This window comes from Lepisosteus platostomus, chromosome 3 (genome assembly GCF_059453375.1).
Source record: "Lepisosteus platostomus isolate fLepPlt1 chromosome 3, fLepPlt1.hap1, whole genome shotgun sequence".
Taxonomy (NCBI): Eukaryota; Metazoa; Chordata; class Actinopteri; order Semionotiformes; family Lepisosteidae; genus Lepisosteus; species Lepisosteus platostomus.
Window position 1 is genome coordinate 9,098,296 of NC_142613.1, and position 20,333 is coordinate 9,118,628.

Below are 20,333 nucleotides of genomic sequence, written 5' to 3' on the forward strand. Positions count from 1 at the left end.
ACAGAGCAATCTGTCATTAAAAAAATCAAAAGTAAAAGATTCAAAACTGAACACTTACCTTGCTCAAAGCAAGGTGGTGGGCGGGCGGGCGTGTGACAGATACTGAGTTATAGGGCTGCTTGTGAAGTCCTGGCAATCCAGGACCAGGATTGGACATTACTGCCATAGACAATGACAGGCCACAGCATGAGGTCACGTAATAGCCTGTCCGTGTTGAAAAACATCACACACTGCTGCATAGAAGGTGCTGCCTGTCCACTAGACCATTCTGCACAGTTTCAGTAATACAGTACTTTAAAATAACTAACATTCCAAGCTCCTTGTTTGACCACAAGGCATTTGAAAGGCATGTCATTGCATTTCACTTTGGGGAGGTTATAACTACTGTATGTGGACGTACATTTAAAACCCAACAACAGGAACAAAACTGCTTCATCAGACTGAAGGGCTGAGTATTTATTTGTTTTATATAAACAGTAACCCAAGAACAAAGAGAATTCCTTGGCATACAGTAGAAATGGCATCAGCTACATGTCTTTTTTTTTTTTTTGCTTGAACTGGGTAACAAAAAGAAGACTACAATAAGAAAATATAATAAAATATACAGCCGTGGACAGACTTTTGTGCACCCCTTTCCAAAACTGTATTTGTGGCCAAAGCTGCAGATCCACACACACACAAGTTATCCATGAAGATGGATTGAATAAAAGCAATCATAAAAATACGCAGCTGAACTGAGTGAAACTGAGTGTGTTTTGAAGACCGCCTGCAGGGCTCTGAAAAGTTGTACACCTGTTGTCCACCACTGTGATCATCAGCCAGCAAGCCTGCACTGCTGTGGGGAGAAATGGATCCTGTGGAGTCATCTGGCAGAGAAGCTTCAATCCACTTTTACTCTCTTTATTTTAAAAGAAATCCAGGTACCTTTAGCTACTGAACACAGGATACTACACATGTCTAGGCCTAAATAATATCAGGTCAGATAAGCCATAGCTCAGCTGGAAATGAAAACCAGGAGGCTCCACTTGCTGCTCCAGAAGAATGGAGCTGTGCATCACTTACTGTACCACAACTGCAAGAAAACCAGCTACTTGGCAAACATCGGGTCTGCCTCTGAGCTCTATAATCACCTTCCAGCACCTCCTCAAATCTCTCTCAGAACATGCATGCAGATCCTCCTAGGTCTTTCAACATGTTATCACCTGCACTGAGCTACCTGACAGCAGCCACAAGAGATCGCTCAACTCTTTTCATTTATTTCTACAGCATATGTTCTGCAGTTGCTCTTGCTGTGCCGCTTAACTGGCTGTGCTTGATATATGCTGTATGCTGGGTTTTGTTACATCATACATTTTTTTTCCACTATGCAGATTTGTTATAGTATTGTATATATGTAATGGCTCATTATAAACTCATTACATATATACACATATATATCACAATAGACTTTAACATATTATTAATTTTAAATCTGAATTCTATAAAAGTAAAAAAAAACAATAACAGGTGTCCAATTATAGGACAACCTGCTCAATAGTGCGGCATTAGGGCATTCATTTTTTTACTGAGGTTTAAGGTCCTACATAGAAGAGTCATAGATGCTCAATAAAGGTCTGTCTGCTCCTATAGACCTGCACCACAATACAAAATGGGGAGAGCCAAGTCTATGGACAGTATTGGAATCAACCAGCTTCCAATAATATTGTCTTAAATCTCAGCTTCATCATTTCTACTACTATTTACATCCACACCATTGTGAAAACTCCAAATCAAAAGCAGATCTTAATCGTAATCTTTCATGGACAAATCTTCAGTAATGTGTTCAACGCTCTGTCAAACTTGTTCCAGTTGTGAGCTCTCGCCCTGGTTTACCTAAAACCCTAGCTAGCAATCACAAGGACCATGCAGTATTAATATGTTTGAAAGCATACTCCCTATATACACAAAGTCTTAATCCAAGTGAATCTGGAATGGAGAAAGGCATTTATACCTTTTCATGTCTCCAGGATCCTTTCTGAACAAAAGACGGTTTGCACCACAAAACCCACATACAAGTGAAATTCAGAAGAGCCCTCTAATTAACTTTGAATTAACAATAAAACTCTGCACATGAAGCGAAATGTGTTTGAATATTAGCTGTCTGACCTGGAGATTCAGAGAAGTCAGCATGGCTTCTCAGTCCTGCTTCTGTCTGCCACTTCCTCTCTGATCACACTCTCCACAGCAGCTGAGCAAGCTGGCCCCTGCCTGGCCCCAAGCAAAACCAGCCTGGGCCGAGGAAAACCAAGGACGTTTAAAGACAAAAATGACGTGTGTGACTTTTTTTTTTGTTGCTTTGATGAAACATATAGAGGTATACAAATATTTACAGCGCATACAGTCAAAAACAGAAACACCTTAATTTTTATTTAAACAAAACCAAGAGCACACAGACTCCAGCAGGTACAGCACAGCATATGTTTTGAGAATAGTATTGCTTGTAATAAGAACTATAAAGTCAGTACACAAAGCCCCCAATTCGCAAGAAGTTGGTAAAATATGTACTTATGAGTGGAACCAGTTTTGAGAAAAAATACCCATTTCTACAGTTTCACAAGATCAAAAGAATGTATATTTAATGGCACTTTCCATTTAAGATCATGTGGATTAGATCCTTTCCTGTACATGGAAAGTAATTTTGCACATTACCTCAAGTTTTATCTGGGATGTTCTTACTCATGAATAAGATTTTTACCAACTCAGAGAAATCAGGGCCCAAAGAGTTTATTGCAGCATATACAGTACCAGCTAATAAAAGTTGTTGCATAGCCTTGAATGGTACAGAAGGAAGTAGAATAGTTTTGGAGAGGTAGGGTGAAGGGAGATTCTGTAGTTTGTCTCAGATTAAAAAAACCTGAACCTGGTGGACAGCAGGGACGCGGGCAAGAACAGTCCAAACAAACTGCCACACTGAGGCTCAAGGAGTATTGCTAAAGCTAGAAACAAGAGGATTACAATTTTTTAAGACCTGGTCTGTGATATGGGATTCACATTCGTAAAGGTGCTGATTACTCCAGGGGCTTAAAGCACGTCTAGGTCTGGCTCATTCAGAGGAAGGGTAATTCAATGATCGCTGATTGTTGTTCCTACTGTTATCACCACACTCTGGAAGATATCCATTGACATCCTGGTCTTTCCATCTTTCTTCAAATATTTCTAAAGTGATGCCAATATAAAAAAACAACCTCATCATGAGAGGCCGGGTCATAAAAATGCACTTGAAATTCCAGATGAAAGATATACTATTAAAGATCTGTCACTGCATTATACAATAGTGGTCATTAATGCTCTTATTTAAGCAGTTAAAAAAAAGAGTAAAATAATATTTCCAAATGTGCCCAGTGTTGCTGTGTTAACACACTCTTTCTGCTAGACACTACTGTTAGCTTCCACACCTGAAATATATGATTGAATAAGGTAAGCGTCACATTGGATTGACCCAGGACACTTTGATATGGAAACAAATGAGCCTTCTTTATAAGATGTAAAAATGACCTTTTATGCTTCCATTTTGTACCTTCTGCAGAGAGAACATTCACTTTAAAGAGTGCAGGGGGGACAGGGGCAGGCAAAGACACAGTACACATCCACATGCACACAGACTTACACACTCAGATCTCTCATTAGTCTGAGATATTCCAATTACAAAGAAATAAAAACAGCAAATCTAAAAAAAAAAAGACTAGCATGCTCACACCTCATAAAATCGGTTCCCACGACTGTAATTTTCATTTAGTAAAATACAGTTGAACAAACATATAAGGTGAATAAAATAGTATGTACACACATTTTTAGGTACATGTATGTTGAATTTAGCCCTTTTTAAGGTAGTCATTTTAAGGCCAGACAGGAAGAGGTGAGTTATTACTTATCTTTAGTAAAGCTGGCAGAACAGCTGCTGTGAAACCTGCAGGTGAAGCACGTCCTTAGAGAGCATCACATGAGCAGTACTGAATGGTGTCTAAGAGACTGACTCGGACACCTGGGAGATGCAGCAAGTGTTGAGGGAGGGAAAGCGAGAGGAACCACAAGGCAAAGCAGAAGAGATGGCTCCAGCCACGCTGAAACTGACTCTGCTCCGAACACTCTCGCTCTAAGTATAAGGACTCAGAGTTTCTCTCTTTTCTCCTTCTTAAGCCAAACACACACTGGAAACAGGACGTTTGACAGCAGCAGAGTATTAAGACCCTTTTTCAGTTAATGCACAAAGAGTCCATCGTTTCATTTGCAAGTGGTCTCTGAATGACAGAAATGTTAAAGCACTTCTTCCTCCCTAGAAAAAAAAAAAGCACAGTTTCAACACTGCTGATGCATTAACATTGCAATTGCAAAAAGTCCATAACAGAGTTCCAAAGAGAAGCTGTGCATTCCACTCTGCGGGGGCAGAGGGGTTAGACGAATGGTTCTTGAAGGCCAGTGTTGATTCCCTACGGTTCTGGTTCTCTGTTATGCAAATTGCTTAACTAAAGAAAACTTACATACAGACTGCTTTCTGTCAGGGTCCTAATTATTCATGGATAGGAGCAAAAACATAAGCACCCTGCAGTCCCTTGAGCCATTGCACATACAGGGTGACATCATATTTACTCTTTAAAGGAAAATAATCTTTTTGTCGCCAACAGTGCCACCCTCTCCCAGGTCAACTGTGACATCACTCCCTAATTGGCAGAATGCTTGTTCAAGACATTGGAGCACAAGCGCCAACACCGAACACCATGCCCTCGTACTTGCTATGTTATCTGGAAGCTCTTCATTAGCATTGTCCTCAATATGAGTGTAAACAAAGAACTGGGACCAATCTGCTAAGGCAGGCTTTGGCGTCGTTTGAACGTGAGAGCACGTAGGCTTGAATGCGTGGTAACGCAAAGACGGCACAAGGCAGCTTTTGCAGCAGAAAATCACTCTTTTTTCCTAGAGCAAAATGCAGAGGTCAGACAAATAAGGCAGAAATAAATGTGTTGGTGGAGTAGGTGAACAACGTTTTTTCTTTCCTTAGAAATGCATGGTTTATTTAAACAATAAATGCAACAAAATACAAAAAAACTCTGCCTTGGTGCCAAAGCCGTCCATATTATTCCCACAATAATAATATTACAGTCGCCATGCTTTTTCCTTATGTCACTGTGGTATCACCAGGGTGTACACAACACTTGATCACATGTCCACAACTCACAGCACAACAACAGGATGCCAAACCGGGCTATTCTACACTATACCTTGTGCTCACCACAGTAAATCTACACAAGATTCGCTTAATGGATGTGCTCCACATCCTGTCTATTGGAAACCTAAGACACCTCAGGATTAGTACAGCACAGAGGTCTTCTTTCCTTTGTTTAGAAGAAAGCAGTTTTACATAAGGTCTAAGCCACAGGTTATACATGTTGTAGCACCAGTGCAAAAGGCTAATTTTTCAAACGATATACTAAAACAACAATCATCATTCTGAACTCAAGCTCGTGCATAGAAAATACAGAGCAATAAAATCTGTCTTCAAGATGTGACGATTGCAGTGGTTTATTCTGTTCCTGTATGCTAAGTCCGCGGTCTCAAATGCGATAACAGACTCCAATCCCTTTCCCAAAGTTCCCCAGCCTTGCTCTTTCCCTTCCTTTCTCGCATAACAACAGTGCTCGCCAGGAGACCAAATCCTGGTCATTTTCAAATAACAACTCCAGAAAAGCTGAAACACTGTTTACCTGAGACCCCTGTCAGCTTAGAACAACACTAACTTTTCTATAGCCCAGTTCAGAGGGGCTTGAAAAAAAACTAAATTACACGCACAAATAATAAGGGGTAAAAAATAAAAACATCTTAACATCAGATGCAGTTGTTAAACCTGGATTCGTTTACAGGGCACACATTTCGAACCCGGCTCCTCAAGGGGGCAGTGCCTTCCCATTTTCGTCACTGTCACTGCCCAAAGCATTTTGATGCTTCAAATATTTTGATTACTTGTTTCCTTGTCCCCAAAATGCTGTACAGGAAACTCTTACCTGAATAAATTGTGCTTGTTAAATCACTGACTGCACAAGGCCCATGGAGAATATGATAAAACTATGTCCTAGTGCTGAAATAATTCAACAATAATTCAGATGGAATTAAGACTGTTATTTGACATCCCTACTGTACACTTTTTGTTATCATACCACACTGCTGGTAACTACACCAATTTTACCTGTCTAGATTTAATGAATGGAAAGCATGTTTGTTTCCGTTCTAACTATTTATTATTTCACATTACATAAATAAATGGCAGCTTCTTCTTTGCCAAAAAAATCAAATTAAAGCTTTTATTTCAAAATATGGAACACAAAATAATAATAATGTCCAAAATAAAGCCTTCCTACCCGCACTTAATGTGGAAGAGAGTGACTTTCCTTATTTGTGTTACAGAGATCCAGCAAAGAAAACTATACAACATGGACGTGCGGTTAAAAAAATCCACCCACCTAAAACACTCTCTAAAAACTGCCTCAAGCTTGTGGTCAGCCATTCGGAGTCCCAAAAAGAAACGCCAGTTACACAGTAACTACCACACTTCACGCCTTGAGACGAAATCAGGATGAAAGGTGGCTTCAGAAACACAAAACACATCAAAGAAATCAGCAACCTGCTCTGAAAACGCCACTACAGGGGGAGGCATGCCTTCTTCGAGCAGCCCACCCGCGGGACTTTGCGAGACAGATTTTTCGTTTAAAGCAATAAAGATTATTTTAAAATAAAGTTACAAAAAGTTACTGGAGTTCACGAATCCACTCTGTTCATCAACTACAGTCCTACATCGTTCAATTCCACGCACCTCTGTGTTGGAATTCTTCAGTCTTGAAAATATACTAAAACAGGGCTCCTTGACACACACAGGCCCCTCTCCTTCCATCCAAACGCCCTGCAGATCTTAGATCATGTGATATTCAGCTCAAATGATAAAAAAAAATGTACAGAATAAAGAGGAAGAAGGACCAAGAAGCATGAAAGGATGATCTTTTTTTTTTTTTAAACTTATGAATCAAGGACCCTCCAGCCCAAAAGGGTTCTCAGCTGTGTCCCCTTTCAACTCTGCACCACCGAACACCATCAACAGGCACAAGCAAGGACCCCAGGGACTATCTAAAACAACAACTCTGATAACGCAAAACCAACCCCCCCCCGCCAAAGCATTTGAATGGAACCAAGCATAGCTTAGAAGGGAAGTGAAATGTGTTGGACGTACCTTCAGTAAATATAAACCATTAAAATGGCTACAATTGTGTGTGTGGGAGGGTTAATTTAGGCAGAGCCACTCAGGAGCCCCCACCTCAGTGTCTCTGTGAGATCACCCAGTCTGGGTCCACACAGGGACCCTCCGGGCCTCCAACAAGAACGGGCGTGCAGAGGATTTGTCTCCTAATAACGGGGAGAAATGATAGCAATACCACTGCGTTTTCAACCACTTGGCCAGAAAAACAAAATGTTATTATTATTGTTATTGGGTAGAATTTAAATAGTTATTGCCTCTGGTATGACCACTTTGATATGTTATAGTTATGAATTAAAAAAGTGGCACTGCGATATCCATACCATAAGAAGGAATAACAATAATAATAACAACCCAAGCTCAGCTGACATCTGGGGGTTTAAAATACGGAGCCAGTGGAGGGGGTTTTCAGACCAGGCCGCTGCTGTTGTCCACTCCAGTGTCGCTGATCTGCACTCCGCTGCTGCTGTCCAGATGATCCTTCTGTCTGTCTGTGCTTCTCTCAGAGCAGCAGTCCCCCGAGGCTCCCTGACACAGCCGGACGGACTCCACCTCCTCCCCCTCGGACACGAAGTCTTCGTCCACATCCAGTTGGCACACGCACACCTCGATCCCGGAGTCTCCCGTCACGTGTCTCCGGCGCGTCCCACAGTCCTCCTGGTCTCCGGGCGCGTACGTCATCCCCGCCTCTTCCCCAGGAGGAGGGAGGTGGGACCCTGGCTGGGGGGGAGGGTCACACCTGCCTCCTCCGCTCTCGGACAGACGCGGGCTGGCCCGCACCGACTGGGGGGTGCCCGCCACCGAATCCCGATCGTGTTCCTGGACCGGCAGCGCGGGCTCCCCCAGAACGTGTCTTATAGGCTCCACCACCACTGTGGACTGCAACTGGCCCGCCGGCAGCAGGATGAGGCCAGGGACCGGGGTGCCAGCAGGGGAGGCCTCAGAGTAAGGGGGAGGTGGAGTGGGCGGGTGGCCAGCCACCTCTTCATAAGCTGGGAGTTTACAGTCCGTCCAGAATCCTGACATTGAAAAGGGGCAAACCCATTAATACATCATTAGTAACAATATCATGGTCCATAGCACACATATGGAAAAGAGCACTAATTGTATTGGCCTTTTGGCTAAGAATAAGAGTACCATTAATTTATAGACTGTTATAAACAGTGAGGAGGGCAGCACAGTGGCACAGTGGTCAGCATTGCTGCCTCTCAGCGCTGGAGCCCTGGGTTCAACTCCAGACCTGGGGTGCCGTCTGTGTGGAGTTTCCACATGTTCACATGGGTTTTCCTCCAGGTTCTCTGGTTTCTTCCCATTGTGCAAAGACACACTGGCAGGTCAAGTGGCCTCTGGGAAAACTGGCCCCGGTGTGTGTGTGTGTGAGATGCCTGTGTTTGTATCTCTGTGTGTGCCCTAGCGCCCTGCCTTGCTTGCTGGGATAGACTCCGGCTGCCCCACAACCCTGAACTGGAAGAAGCAGTTAGAAAATGAATGGATGGAGTATAACATATAATATAATACAAGGTTTTTTGTCAATGGTGGTGAGCGGAGAACTAAGATAGACTGCAGGTGGGGGCTGTGAAGGGTGTGGTCTTGTATTCAGAGATGGGGGGGGGGGTGGTACTCACGCAGGTTAAGGGGGGGAGGGGCGACGAAGGAGCTGGAGGCCCCCTGGTAGGCCATGAGGCTGATCTCCCGCTGGCGCTGCTCCTGCTGCAGGCGCATCTTGACGCGGCGATGTCGGTACGCGCAGCAGCAGCTCAGCATGATGATCAGCGTCCACACGAGCCAGAACCCTGTGCACACAGCCAACCCCAACGTCAGGATCCAGAAACACACAGGGGTCCCAAAGAGACCCCTGCGGTAGCCAACAGCATGCCTTCCAAATCTTTTCTACAGCAGCATAACAATCTCTGTTAGATGTTGGGTTAGAATGATTTTGAAATGTCTAACATTTGAGTAAGACACTGCTATCTGCATAGCTCCCTGAATGTCTTTATCCCTCCTCAGTGAGTGGTATTAACATAACATAACATAACATAACATAACATAACATAACATAACATAACATAACATAACATCACATAACATCACATAACATCACATCACTTTATTAGCCCTATACAATTTTCTGCATCAGGAATTAATCGTTTTATACCCCAGCTTGCTCTCCATGAGCCACATAGATACACAGACAGGGAGAGAAGCCTGGGGTCAGAGCGCAGGGTCAGCTATTGTACAGCGCCCCTGGATCCTTAGCCACAGAACCACTGCTCCGCCCCAAGAACATTTGGCAGTGGTGGGATTCGATCCCACGCCCCCGGAGAGACCGGAGCACAAATCCAGCGCCGTAGTCCGCTCGGCCATCAGCAGCCTAATTATGATGATGACCTTTGACAAAGCCAGACAGGAGCCCACTGACAACATTGGCTTTTGCAATATTTTTTTCTTTTCTGGGGCACCGCACAAACATTCAGATGAATGAACAGTGAGCACACATGAAATCTGGTTTTCATGAACTGAAACACAGCAGCAACATGATAGTGAACAGAAAAAAGGTTATTTCCAAATGTGTGAAGTAAAGGGGCAGCACTGTGACGCAGTGGTTAGAGCTGGGGCCCTGGGCTCAATTCTAGACCTGGGGTGCTATCTGCATAGTCTAGGACCAGGCCATATCCCGCCTTGAGCCTATCGCTGGCCAGGACAGGCTCCGGCATCCCTGCGACCCTGTCCTGGATAAAGCAGTTAGGAAATGGAGGGATGTGAAGCACAGAGAAGTACTGTTGTTGTCTCAGAGACCGGGGCAGTGAGAGGACATACACCACAGCTCGTAGTAGTACGTGCAGCACTCAGTCTCTCCACAGCAGTAGCCCATCTCACAGCGGTACTGCTCATTGTTCACCCCGAAACAGAACTCCTTCCCCTGGAACAGACAAGCACACATGTGACCAGTGAGCAAGCAAACTGGAGATCCGACTCCACACTGGAGGTGTTTATCCTGCACTGGACGGGAATTTACTGCACTGGATGGGATTATACTGCACTGGACAGGAATATACTACACTGGACAGGAATCACAAGGACAACAGGTACTGAAACAGTACTTGCTATTACAAAGCCAAACAATATTATATGGGGGGGTGATTATGAGGTCATTACTTCTTGTAATCTGAAAATCCTGGAATGTTCAAGAACTGTGAACTAAGAACAGTAAAATTGACAGCAAGTAGTGAAAAAAAACAGCAATGTTTTGCAAACACATCTTGACGTAACAAAATCAGAACCTTGACACGACTCTCACATTACTACGCTGGCCTGAAAATTAAATAAGACATTTCACAGATTTCTTTTATTAGAGCAATAAAATTATGTCATGTTTTCGCACAATAGCAAAACGGTTCTCTAACGCATAGCTTTTTTCTATTCTAATTTTTGATGAAGCGGGCAGGGGAACTGCAGCAGAATTTCTAAGTTTCGCACACGATGTGAGCGGTGCAGAACGTTCATTTATCTCCTACAAAAATAAAATAAAAGATTAAGCTTTTCAAGACTCAGAATATAGGCTGTGAGAAGAAAAAAGACTGCGCTCAAATAAAAATAGGGCATAAAATAGAGGCAAAATAGAGCATAGCTCTATAAAAATTGCTCGAAAGGGCACTGAATAATAAAACATGCAATATTTATTTTCTGGGGAAAAGCGTGTAGGTTACGTTTAAAATATTCCTGCTCATTTGAGGCAGTACCATTAAACGACAGGTGAACACAAAAGAATGAGCAAGCAAGTCATCCATTTCCGTACTTTATGTCGTGTAAAACGCATTCTTTCAAACTTCTCCGAGTAACAGTACGGTGGACACAGACACCACACTTTTAAAAAAGCAAATACCGAACTATATCCTCATTGCTAAAAATGTTACTCTTCAGTCAATACGTTTATATATATATGACGCAGTAAACATTTAAAATAAACTTTACCCAAAGCTACATCACAATCAAAATAAAATAATTACAACAGTTCGAGCAACAGTTTTGAGGCTGACAAAGTTAGCACAGCTCGATATCGGAACCAACAACACAACAATCTGTTTCGAACAACGTACCCCCGAAGGTGTCATGGATTAAATCAACAACAAAAAAAAGCTTCAGTTTCTTTCTTCTTTAATTAGCTTAAAAACCGTTAGCTATCTTTACAAACATAACGTGGAGGGGAAAAAAAACAAGTGGCAGCAAATGTAAACTTTTAACCACTCGTAGATAGGATGGATATACAGTATTTACATTACGTACAGTTGTTGAGCCACGTTTATTCGGAGGAACAAATATACACATCAACAGGCCTGCTTCCAGCTGCGAACCACGGCCTAACCTGAAAGCAACGACCGAGCCAGGCACCCCAGTCCACAGCTTACCTGCACCGCACAAGCCCCGATGCAGAGCAGACAGAAAATGGATCCCAGCACTGTCTGTGGCATCTTTCTGGGTGGCTGACCGATGGCACAGCAGCGTTCACAGAGGAACCTCTAAATTAAAAGAGAACCACCGTCTTTATACGTCTTCATATTATTTTTAGCTACATGTTTTCATTTTCCTGTTGGGTGGCCAACGCACTGTTATCACTGTACACAAGATGGCCTGATCGTTTCGTCGGCAGAGGGCGGTAGTGACTCAGTAGGTAAAGATGAAGTAACTTCATACAGTATAGGCTGCCCGGCAGGTAGGCAGATTCTAGGGTGTTAACTTTTCATCTTCATAAAATGAATGTTATTTAGGTAATGGAATAAGCTGTACAATCTATTTTCCAAAGCTAGTTATGCGCTAATTCTTTGAATGAATGTGTTTTTAACACGGAAATATACGGGTGGGTTTTTGTTTTGTAAAATCGCCACATTTCCGTCATCACTGTCACTGTAATTCACTCATTCCGGGAAAATGGAGCTGTTCCGCCTCCTCATTTTATGGTTACAGAAAGTAATGCACATGTATTTTATTCAGAAAGATGGAAAGTTTTTTTTACATTCTCTACATTCACCGTCGTCAATTACGATTTTCTGTTATAGCAATTAAGTGAACATGTATTCACTGTCAAATGGGTGGCATAAACTACTATTTTCCAATCGTTTTTATAGACTTACATCGAAATTAGTGGTGTTTGTGAATCTGTGGAAAATTACAATCAAATTAAACAGCTGTTTCATTCTGGTTCAGGTCAGAAAATGTTTTTTGGTGGATACCTAAATCGGGCACCTGGTAAAGCAAACCTGGTATGCAAAAACGTGCTGTTTGACATTAACCCTCAATTATAGGATGTCACGGATCCTGGGAAATGGAACAATAGAGTTTAATTCCACACTGAGGTAAAAAGAATGAGCAATATACTGTATATATAACCTTGGCCGGTGGAACCGGTGGTGGGTGCACACATTCAACGGTGCATGAAAATGTTCTCTGGCTTTAGAAGTCCCCGATCAGAAAATAAAGGCGATTACGTGGGGTAGGCTTTGTTTTAAAAAGGGACTTTCAGTCAGATTATTTGATCAATAAATTTGGGAAAGTAGCCACCTTTGCATGTGAAACAACACCACAAACGCGTAACAGTCACCGCAATGTGTGGTCGCTCGGTTTTGACAGCCTTGCAGAATCTTGTATTGTCGTTATTATCCGCGTATATACTGTGCACGTACAGTGCTACATTGAAGTATTTCAGAAGTTGTTTTTGTGCTGGCCAGTAGGGGTCGTCGCACAGGCGACTGTTTACAATGACGCCACTGATTCCATGGTTACTCGTAGCTCAACTTGATCTGAGCCGAGCCAGTCTGTCAACACCCATCTGCAGACCGGACCATGGTGAGTACGTCGTTGCAATCGATAGTTTCTTTGTAGTTGGCACTGCGCAATTAAAATAGCAGTATAATCCTCCACCATTACCCGCCTGCTTGTGTCAGATCTCGAAAATGCATCGCAGGTTCGCGTAGGCTGGCAGGTGACTAGATGTTTGTCCTTACCAAATTCTGCTGCTGAATAATACGGTGCGATATAATAGCAAATGAGACGTTTTTATTGTGATAATAGATATCCGACAGGAATTAGGGAGATCTGTAAGTAGGTACGGTTGCTGGTGTTATATAATATAATCACATAGTAGCATATGAATATAATAATTTTAATGCAATTAATGATACTATGATATCTCTTGCTGTTGTTGTTAGTGGATGTATTATGAGTGGCAAGAAAATTGCACACGATAACACGTGTTAGCGATAAATTATTTGACTCATTTTGGCTTTCAAACGTTATTATAAAGGAAACATGCCGTCACTGAACGGACTCAACTCAACTCTCCTGATATGTATTTATAATAAATCAGTCCTCGCGAGTATTGTTAAAGAGTTTGAGCCCAATAAATTGCAAAAAGTTTAAATGTTACCCTTTCTCGCACCCCGTGTCCTACAATTCTTTGGTAATCGCGTAACGTAAAAACTGAGACGTGTTGCAGATACTCGACCATATCTTCGTGCTTATGGGGATCTGTGATAGCCTTATAGCTCTTCTGAACGTGACCTGACTTCTCCGATCTCATTCGTTTTTCACCCCAGGGCGAAATGAGATGGGTAGCAGGCATAATTCACTGAGCAATGTAATATTATAAGTCGATGCATCGACAATGGGGTTACCGTTGTGAGTTTGGGTGGTTGAAAAGGCTTGGGGTTTGTTTGGATGTGGTCAGTCGGGGAAGGTGGGTCATCTGAAACACCGACAGAAGCGTACAGGTCAGAAGTAGTTAGTTCCTTAGTGCTGAAAGTGAACCAGTCAGTCTGTTTAAAACACCACCTTGGTCCATCACAGCTTCACGCGGGTCATCAGAACAGATCTCGGCCAGGCGGTTCATCGACAAGCTAGCTCTCCTTTTTCGAGCCGCAAAACGGCATTGTGCACTCGCAAAATCTGCTGCACAGATTAGCTGCACAGATGCAACAGGATAATTATGGCAGTGTAGGCCAAGACAAGAAGCTAAAAAGACAGGAGTATTCTTAGTGCCACTGGCTGTTCTCACACCGTGGAAGGTGTCTGTCAGCCTTGACTTTCCAGTAATCCCATCCTGTCACATCAGAGCTTTATGTGATTGGAGGAGATTTTCCTAGGCCACCTAAATGTTTTATTAGCTGCGTTCACGACACAGTGACCTGGCTTTACCGCCCTAGTGCGAAAAGCAAATTAAGGAAACTAGACTGCTGGGAAGCCGCACAGGGTTTGAGCTTGATGTTTCTCCCTGTGTTCTCAACCTGCGTCACTGGTCATTCCTGTCCTGCACCTGAGACTGTGCCGGTCTCTGCATCCCCTTCGTTCTCGCATCCTCCTGAGTCAGACACACACTCTTTCTGTTCCTCCCTATGACTCTGCCAGCTGTTTCTCCTACCCTCTGTGCTCTCCACTGGCTTCTGTACTCTTCACATTCTCTATGCTTTGAATTTGTTTAGCCCGCACTCTGCCTTATCGTACCTACGCATGAATGCCTTGGCTGTGCTTACTTCAGCTTCAGTGAATGATTCAGGAACAGTAGGCTGTTGTCCATGGTGGTAACATGAAATAAATAAATGAATGCATGCATTTTGGATGGCTACCACAGCCTTACAAATAGGGTTTTTAGTATAAAAGGTCATGTTTTCTAAATGATCAGAGTGGCAGAGAACAAGCTCTGGAACTGAGGGGTGAACTGCCTCACTGGGCGCACACATGCACTGTGCTCTTTGCTGTGATTTTTTCATGATCATCATGGGAGTGCTTGTCCTCATTAGCATGGCTAAGTGTGAAGACGGGGGGCCTGGGGACGGCATGTTTGTTACGGAACAGACATCTTGCTCGGCTAAATCTTCTTTTCTTCCTGTGCGCCTGGTGTTATTTTGCATTGTTCGCCCGAGGGACGCAGGTCGGTTAATCAGAGGGCTACAGAGAAGTCAGACGATTTGGCCAAGTTCAGTTGTGTTGCTCATTCATGCTCAAAACACAGAATCAAGAGCATTCATCCTCCTGTTTTCTAGCCGCTTCATCCAATTCAGGGTGAGCCGGAGCAGCCGGAGACAATCCCTGCAAGACGCCAGTCCATCACGGGGCACACACACAGCACATACTCACATCAGTGCCAGGTTTCCCAGCGGTCAATTAACCTACCAGTATGGCTTTGGTCTATGGGAGGAAACCCACGTGAGAAAATACAAACTCCATATAGACAGCGCCCCAGCGATTGAACCCGGGGCCCCAGCACTGCAAGGCAGCTTCATCCTAGCCACTGTGCCACTGTGAGGCCCTAGGCTTCCTGCACATCTCGCCTCAGATACTCATCCATCTGCATCTTTCTCCACCTCTGCATGAAACTGTGTGCATCAGTGTTTGGGTCAACACGACTGGTAGAGACAGTGTTTTGGGTGTTGTTCCCACTCAGGGTTTGCTGTCAATCCTGCGAAAGCTGAAGAGCTCTCCGGATCAGGAGGTACGGATCCTGCTTCTGGGGCTGGACAATGCCGGGAAGACCACCCTGCTGAAACAGCTGGCCTCTGAGGATGTCAGCCACATCACCCCTACCCAGGTACCCTCCAGACATCCCAGAGTGGCGTGTTGCAGGTCTGAGGGATACTGGGTTCTGTCTGATATTGGTGATTCATGCACATTGATGTGCCTGTGCACTTCCTGTCTGTCTGACTCCCCACAATGTGTCCTGACAGGGCTTCAATATAAAGAGCGTCCAGTCTCAGGGCTTCAAACTGAATGTCTGGGACATCGGGGGCCAGAGGAAGATACGGCCTTACTGGAGGAACTACTTTGAAAACACAGACGTGCTGGTGAGTGTGTTCCCGCAAAAAAAAAAAATTGAAAAATTAAAAACCTGCAAAGGAAGATGTTGGTACTTGGTGGGTCATCTTTGTTTCTGTAGGGCTCACAGAACTCACAGACTCCCGCCCCCACAGAATCACCTCATGCTCCTGCAGAGCAGAGGTAAATACAGGAGCATCTATGGTGTGAAAGAGCTTCTTCCATAAGTAAACCTTTCTAAGCTCTTTGCATGTTCCAAAAAGACTCATTTTGTAGTCTCAACGTACAGGGTCTTCTCAGCTCCCAAGACCAGAGGGCGCTCACCTTGCTGTAGCCACTACTGCCATTGTCTCCCCTTTAATCACAGCACTAAAATCACAAGCACTGGGCCCGCCTGACTGTGGCACGGCGCTGAGCTGCTTAATTCCTGAATGGATTAAGACTGATGATGAAGAATTCCTACAAATACTACCTTGTCTTCTTCGACAGATCTACGTCATCGACAGTGCAGACAGGAAACGCTTTGAGGAGACCGGCCAGGTAATGTGAGCCTGGAACCAGGTGAAGGAGTTGCCTTTATAAAAGTGCCTCTTTTATGTGAAGCTGTTTCTGTCCCTGCGTTCTGTTCTGTTCTGTCTTTGGAAATACCGGTTCAAATCAGCTTTGATTACATCTTTGCAAGGTTTGGTGGGTCCCTGTGCCAGATTCCCTTTAAGAGGTTAGCTGAGCATGTGGAGATCTGCACACATTAACCCCCATGTAACCAGCTCCAAGACCATTGTTGTTTTGAACTGTTTTAACCTTAAATCGGTTCGCAACTATGCGCCTTAATTAACCTTGTTGTACCTTACGAAGGAGTAGCAGAGGAATAAAACCTCGAGACGGTCATTTCTGTTCAGGCTGGTCTTGCTGTCACCATCTTCTATTGACCGCAGGCTGTCAGAGAAGTGACCAAGGCTGCTACCTCATGAGAATCCCATGCTCTCAATACCTGTTTCACCTAGGCCTCCCCCTAATCCTAGAGGACTTGCCCTGTAGCCCTGATATACCTTTAATCTTCCCCTACTATTGTAATGCTTCACCATGAGACTTGAGTTCCCGCCGGAAACTCTGATCTCCCTCAGATCTTACTGCTGGCTGCCTGTTAAAATAACGGACCCCCTAAATCTTCCGTCCCCTCCAGGGGCACTGCTGTAACTGGCCCCTTTGGGGGTGTTCTTACTCTCAGACAGAACCTTGCTGTGCTTCTGTTTCTCACTGTCCCCCTGACTGTGAGGGTCCAACCCAAACCTGAACAGACATCTAGAGTCTCCCTGTGCCATACCTGATAGTGGGAGTCTCTCTCTTTAGACTGTGTGCTCCCTAAACTCTTAAATAGGTCATCTGGCTTCTCGCAGGTTTGCCTAATAACCTCCCACATATTTGATTATTATACGCTCTCTCCCTGTATCTGGACATTCTTGGCACTCCAGATCCAGCTGCCCTGTTACAGTCTCCTATACTTCCATTTGCCTCCTTTAACATCTTGTCTTTACCAGCATCACTGTCCGTTTTCTCTTTTCCAACCCACCTGCCTCCTTCTGTGTGTCTCCTGCCCCTCTCCTGGGCTGGATCCATTCAGGAGCTGGCAGAGCTGTTGGAGGAGGAGAAGCTGAGCGGAGTGCCAGTCCTGGTTTTTGCCAACAAGCAGGACCTGATGACTGCAGCGCCAGCGGCAGAGATCGCCGAGGGGCTGAACCTGCACATCATCCGGGACAGGATCTGGCAGATCCAGGCGTGCTCTGCCGTCACCTCGGAGGGAGTGCAGGTGAGCGAGTGGGCCTCACACAGGACTGAAAGCCACACACAGCACAAGCACTCCAGACTGACATCCTCCTGAATACCCACAGCGTGCACACGCAGGCACACAATCAAACCTAACACACTCCTGAAAAACACACAGAACACAAATGCCGATGCACAGTCACGCCTAACACACCCCTGTAAAACACACAGAGCACACACGCTGATGCACAATCAATCCTAACACACTCCTAAAAATCACACACAGCACAAACACATTCAAGACTTACACACTCCTGTATAACCCCCAGCATGCAGACACATACTGAAGACTTACACACTCCTGTATAACCCACAGCACACATGCAGACACACACTAATGTCTTACACACTCCTGTATAACCCCCAGCATGCAGACACATACTGAAGACTTACACACTCATGTATAATCCACAGCACACATGCAGACACACACTAATGTCTTACACTCTCCTGTATAACCCCCAGCATGCAGACACACACTGAAGACTTACACATTCCTGTATAACCCACAGCACACATGCAGACACACACTGAAGCTTTACACTCTCTCTCCTGTATAACCCACAGCATGCAGACACACACTGAAGACTTACACACTCCTGTATAACCCACAATGCTCACGCACACACCTGAATAATCCACAGTGTATACACACGGTTCAAGTTAGAAAAATGCTGCTGTACTGCATATAACACTGACAGTACGTTATAAACAGAATCATGTATAGTATTTCACGCACTGCCACTCAAGACACACTGGCAGCAACACAGACCTCAGACGTCTTCAGTAAAAACTTCATTGCTATTGCCACACTGAAACAAAATAATTTTGATTTTCAATTTATAAATAACGTTTGTATTTAAAGACAAAAACCTTTTCCCAGTTTTAATTTTTTTCAGATTTTTTTCAGTGCACCAGTAAGCAATTAATTTAATTTGTGTTTAACAGGATACTGGGTTCTGTCTGATATTGGTGGTTCAGACAGTAACTCTGCATGTGTATCTTTGTTTCCAGGATGGAATGATGTGGGTGTGCAAGAACATAGCTCCGAAGAAGAAATGAATGCAGACAGAAAAGAGCAAAACCATTCTTGTAACTGTTTACTGTATATTATTTAACTTATAAATGAGATAAACAAGCTATAATATAGTATTTATTTTTCATAAATAAACTGAAAACCTCAAGTCTCATCATCACAGAGGTGTTCATTTGATTTTCTCATTTTTGTACACTGTTGTGATGTGAAGTTATGTGATGACAGTTCTAGGCACATTTCCTTTTATTGTATGAGGGCTGCAGAAGAGCCTTTCAGATTTATGAGCAGGGTGGCCATAAGTCTCTCTGTTTTCTAAGACGGGACAGAATTTTAGGCCCTAAATGGGATAAATAGATGTGCACATTTAGAGTTACACCTTTGCTTACATTAATATTGGAGCTAAACAACCATCCACAATAAACGTATTGGACTTATTCGGTGTTCACTATTCTAGTCATCAATCAGTGTGAACTACTGATCAGTATTACTGATTTGTGCAAGAGAACCATTGCAAATTCTTAACAATTTTAATATTTTAATGGAAAATGTATTTGGTACTATTTCTGTGTATTGTAATTAAGTAACAGTGCTTACATTAGCAAAGACATGATGCTTTATTTTAAAACCTAGTGCAGTTCCACTTAGGAGCAACTTGTCATCCCTTTCCTAAAGTTACCCAAATAACAGTCAAGTCAAGTGGCTGCCTTCTTGATGGGTGGAGGTGAGTTCACAGTTCTAGCCAGTTCTCTAATATTCATCACATGCTCGTGAAAGAAACTAGAGGCAGTTTTATTGGTCTAAAACTTATTGTTTTGTTAAGTGTCCAGAAAAATACATTTGACAGTTTACCCAGACCATGCATAGACCCTTATGAATTTTGCCATTTATACCTGCAAGGCTTTCAGAATTCCACAAGGGGGCGCAGAAACTCCACTTCAACGGCATGTATCAAGTGCTACAATACTGTCAGTTCAGGAGTCTGGTCAAATCTTAATTAAGACAGAATAACAAATATGAATTAAATTGATTTATTGGTGAACCCCCACCCCCTCATCCATTTTTACAAGGGGCACGCCAGGGAGCTGTTGTATGGGCAATGTAGAGTGCCTTCCAGGCAAGTTCCAGGAAGAACTGAGGATACTATACATATAGCCCCAGAGACAGGATGGAGTTAGGCTTGTTTGGAAGGTGTTTGCTGTGATATCATTTCATTATTTTAAAAAACACTTTTTTCTGAGAAGCTCAAAAGGCATTTGCAGTATACAGTTTGGGTCACATGGTGCTTCCCAGTCTGGGACCGCTAAGTGATTGCTTACCCCCTGCAATATTGCAATTAAATGTTAGATGGATGGCTAGATGGACAGATGGGGAATGTTTTTAAATCCTTCTCGGAGC

The 20,333-nt window shown here is 43.7% G+C and overlaps 2 protein-coding genes across 3 annotated transcripts; one reads left to right on the top strand and one right to left on the bottom strand.

Moving 5' to 3' along the window:
- Positions 1–435: 435 nt before the first annotated feature.
- Positions 436–11,933, bottom strand: wbp1 (WW domain binding protein 1). Of its 2 annotated transcripts, none has more exons than XM_088624294.1 (4): positions 11,683–11,933; positions 10,073–10,196; positions 8,902–9,069; positions 436–8,295 (listed from the first exon to the last, which is right to left on the bottom strand). In XM_088624294.1, the coding sequence occupies exons 1-4, from the start codon at positions 11,743–11,745 to the stop codon at positions 7,685–7,687; spliced, it is 966 nt and encodes a 321-aa protein (XP_088480420.1). In that variant the 5' UTR covers positions 11,746–11,933; the 3' UTR covers positions 436–7,684. The 2 variants fall into 2 exon arrangements, with proteins under 2 accessions (XP_088480420.1, XP_088480421.1); XM_088624295.1 differs by having other exon boundaries at positions 10,094–10,196; positions 11,683–11,932.
- A 1,043-nt stretch (positions 11,934–12,976) lies between these two features.
- Positions 12,977–19,098, top strand: LOC148674283 (ADP-ribosylation factor-like protein 3). Its single transcript, XM_088624296.1, has 6 exons — positions 12,977–13,117; positions 15,711–15,854; positions 15,991–16,107; positions 16,568–16,618; positions 17,700–17,885; positions 18,917–19,098. The coding sequence occupies exons 1-6, from the start codon at positions 13,115–13,117 to the stop codon at positions 18,962–18,964; spliced, it is 549 nt and encodes a 182-aa protein (XP_088480422.1). The 5' UTR covers positions 12,977–13,114; the 3' UTR covers positions 18,965–19,098.
- Positions 19,099–20,333: the final 1,235 nt, after the last annotated feature.

Excerpts from the sequence above, each read along its gene's own strand:
- LOC148674283 (XM_088624296.1), top strand. Across the intron at positions 16,108-16,567 it reads TTGAAAACACAGACGTGCTG|ATCTACGTCATCGACAGTGC; the intron begins GTGAGTGTGTTC and ends CTTCTTCGACAG. Across the intron at positions 17,886-18,916 it reads TCACCTCGGAGGGAGTGCAG|GATGGAATGATGTGGGTGTG; the intron begins GTGAGCGAGTGG and ends CTTTGTTTCCAG.
- wbp1 (XM_088624294.1), bottom strand. The coding sequence starts at position 11,745 with ATGCCACAGACAGTGCTGGGATCCATTTTCTGTCTGCTCTGCATCGGG. Across the intron at positions 10,197-11,682 it reads TCGGGGCTTGTGCGGTGCAG|GGGAAGGAGTTCTGTTTCGG; the intron begins GTAAGCTGTGGA and ends TGTCTGTTCCAG. Across the intron at positions 8,296-8,901 it reads CCCTCCCCCCCTTAACCTGC|GATTCTGGACGGACTGTAAA; the intron begins GTGAGTACCACC and ends TTTCAATGTCAG.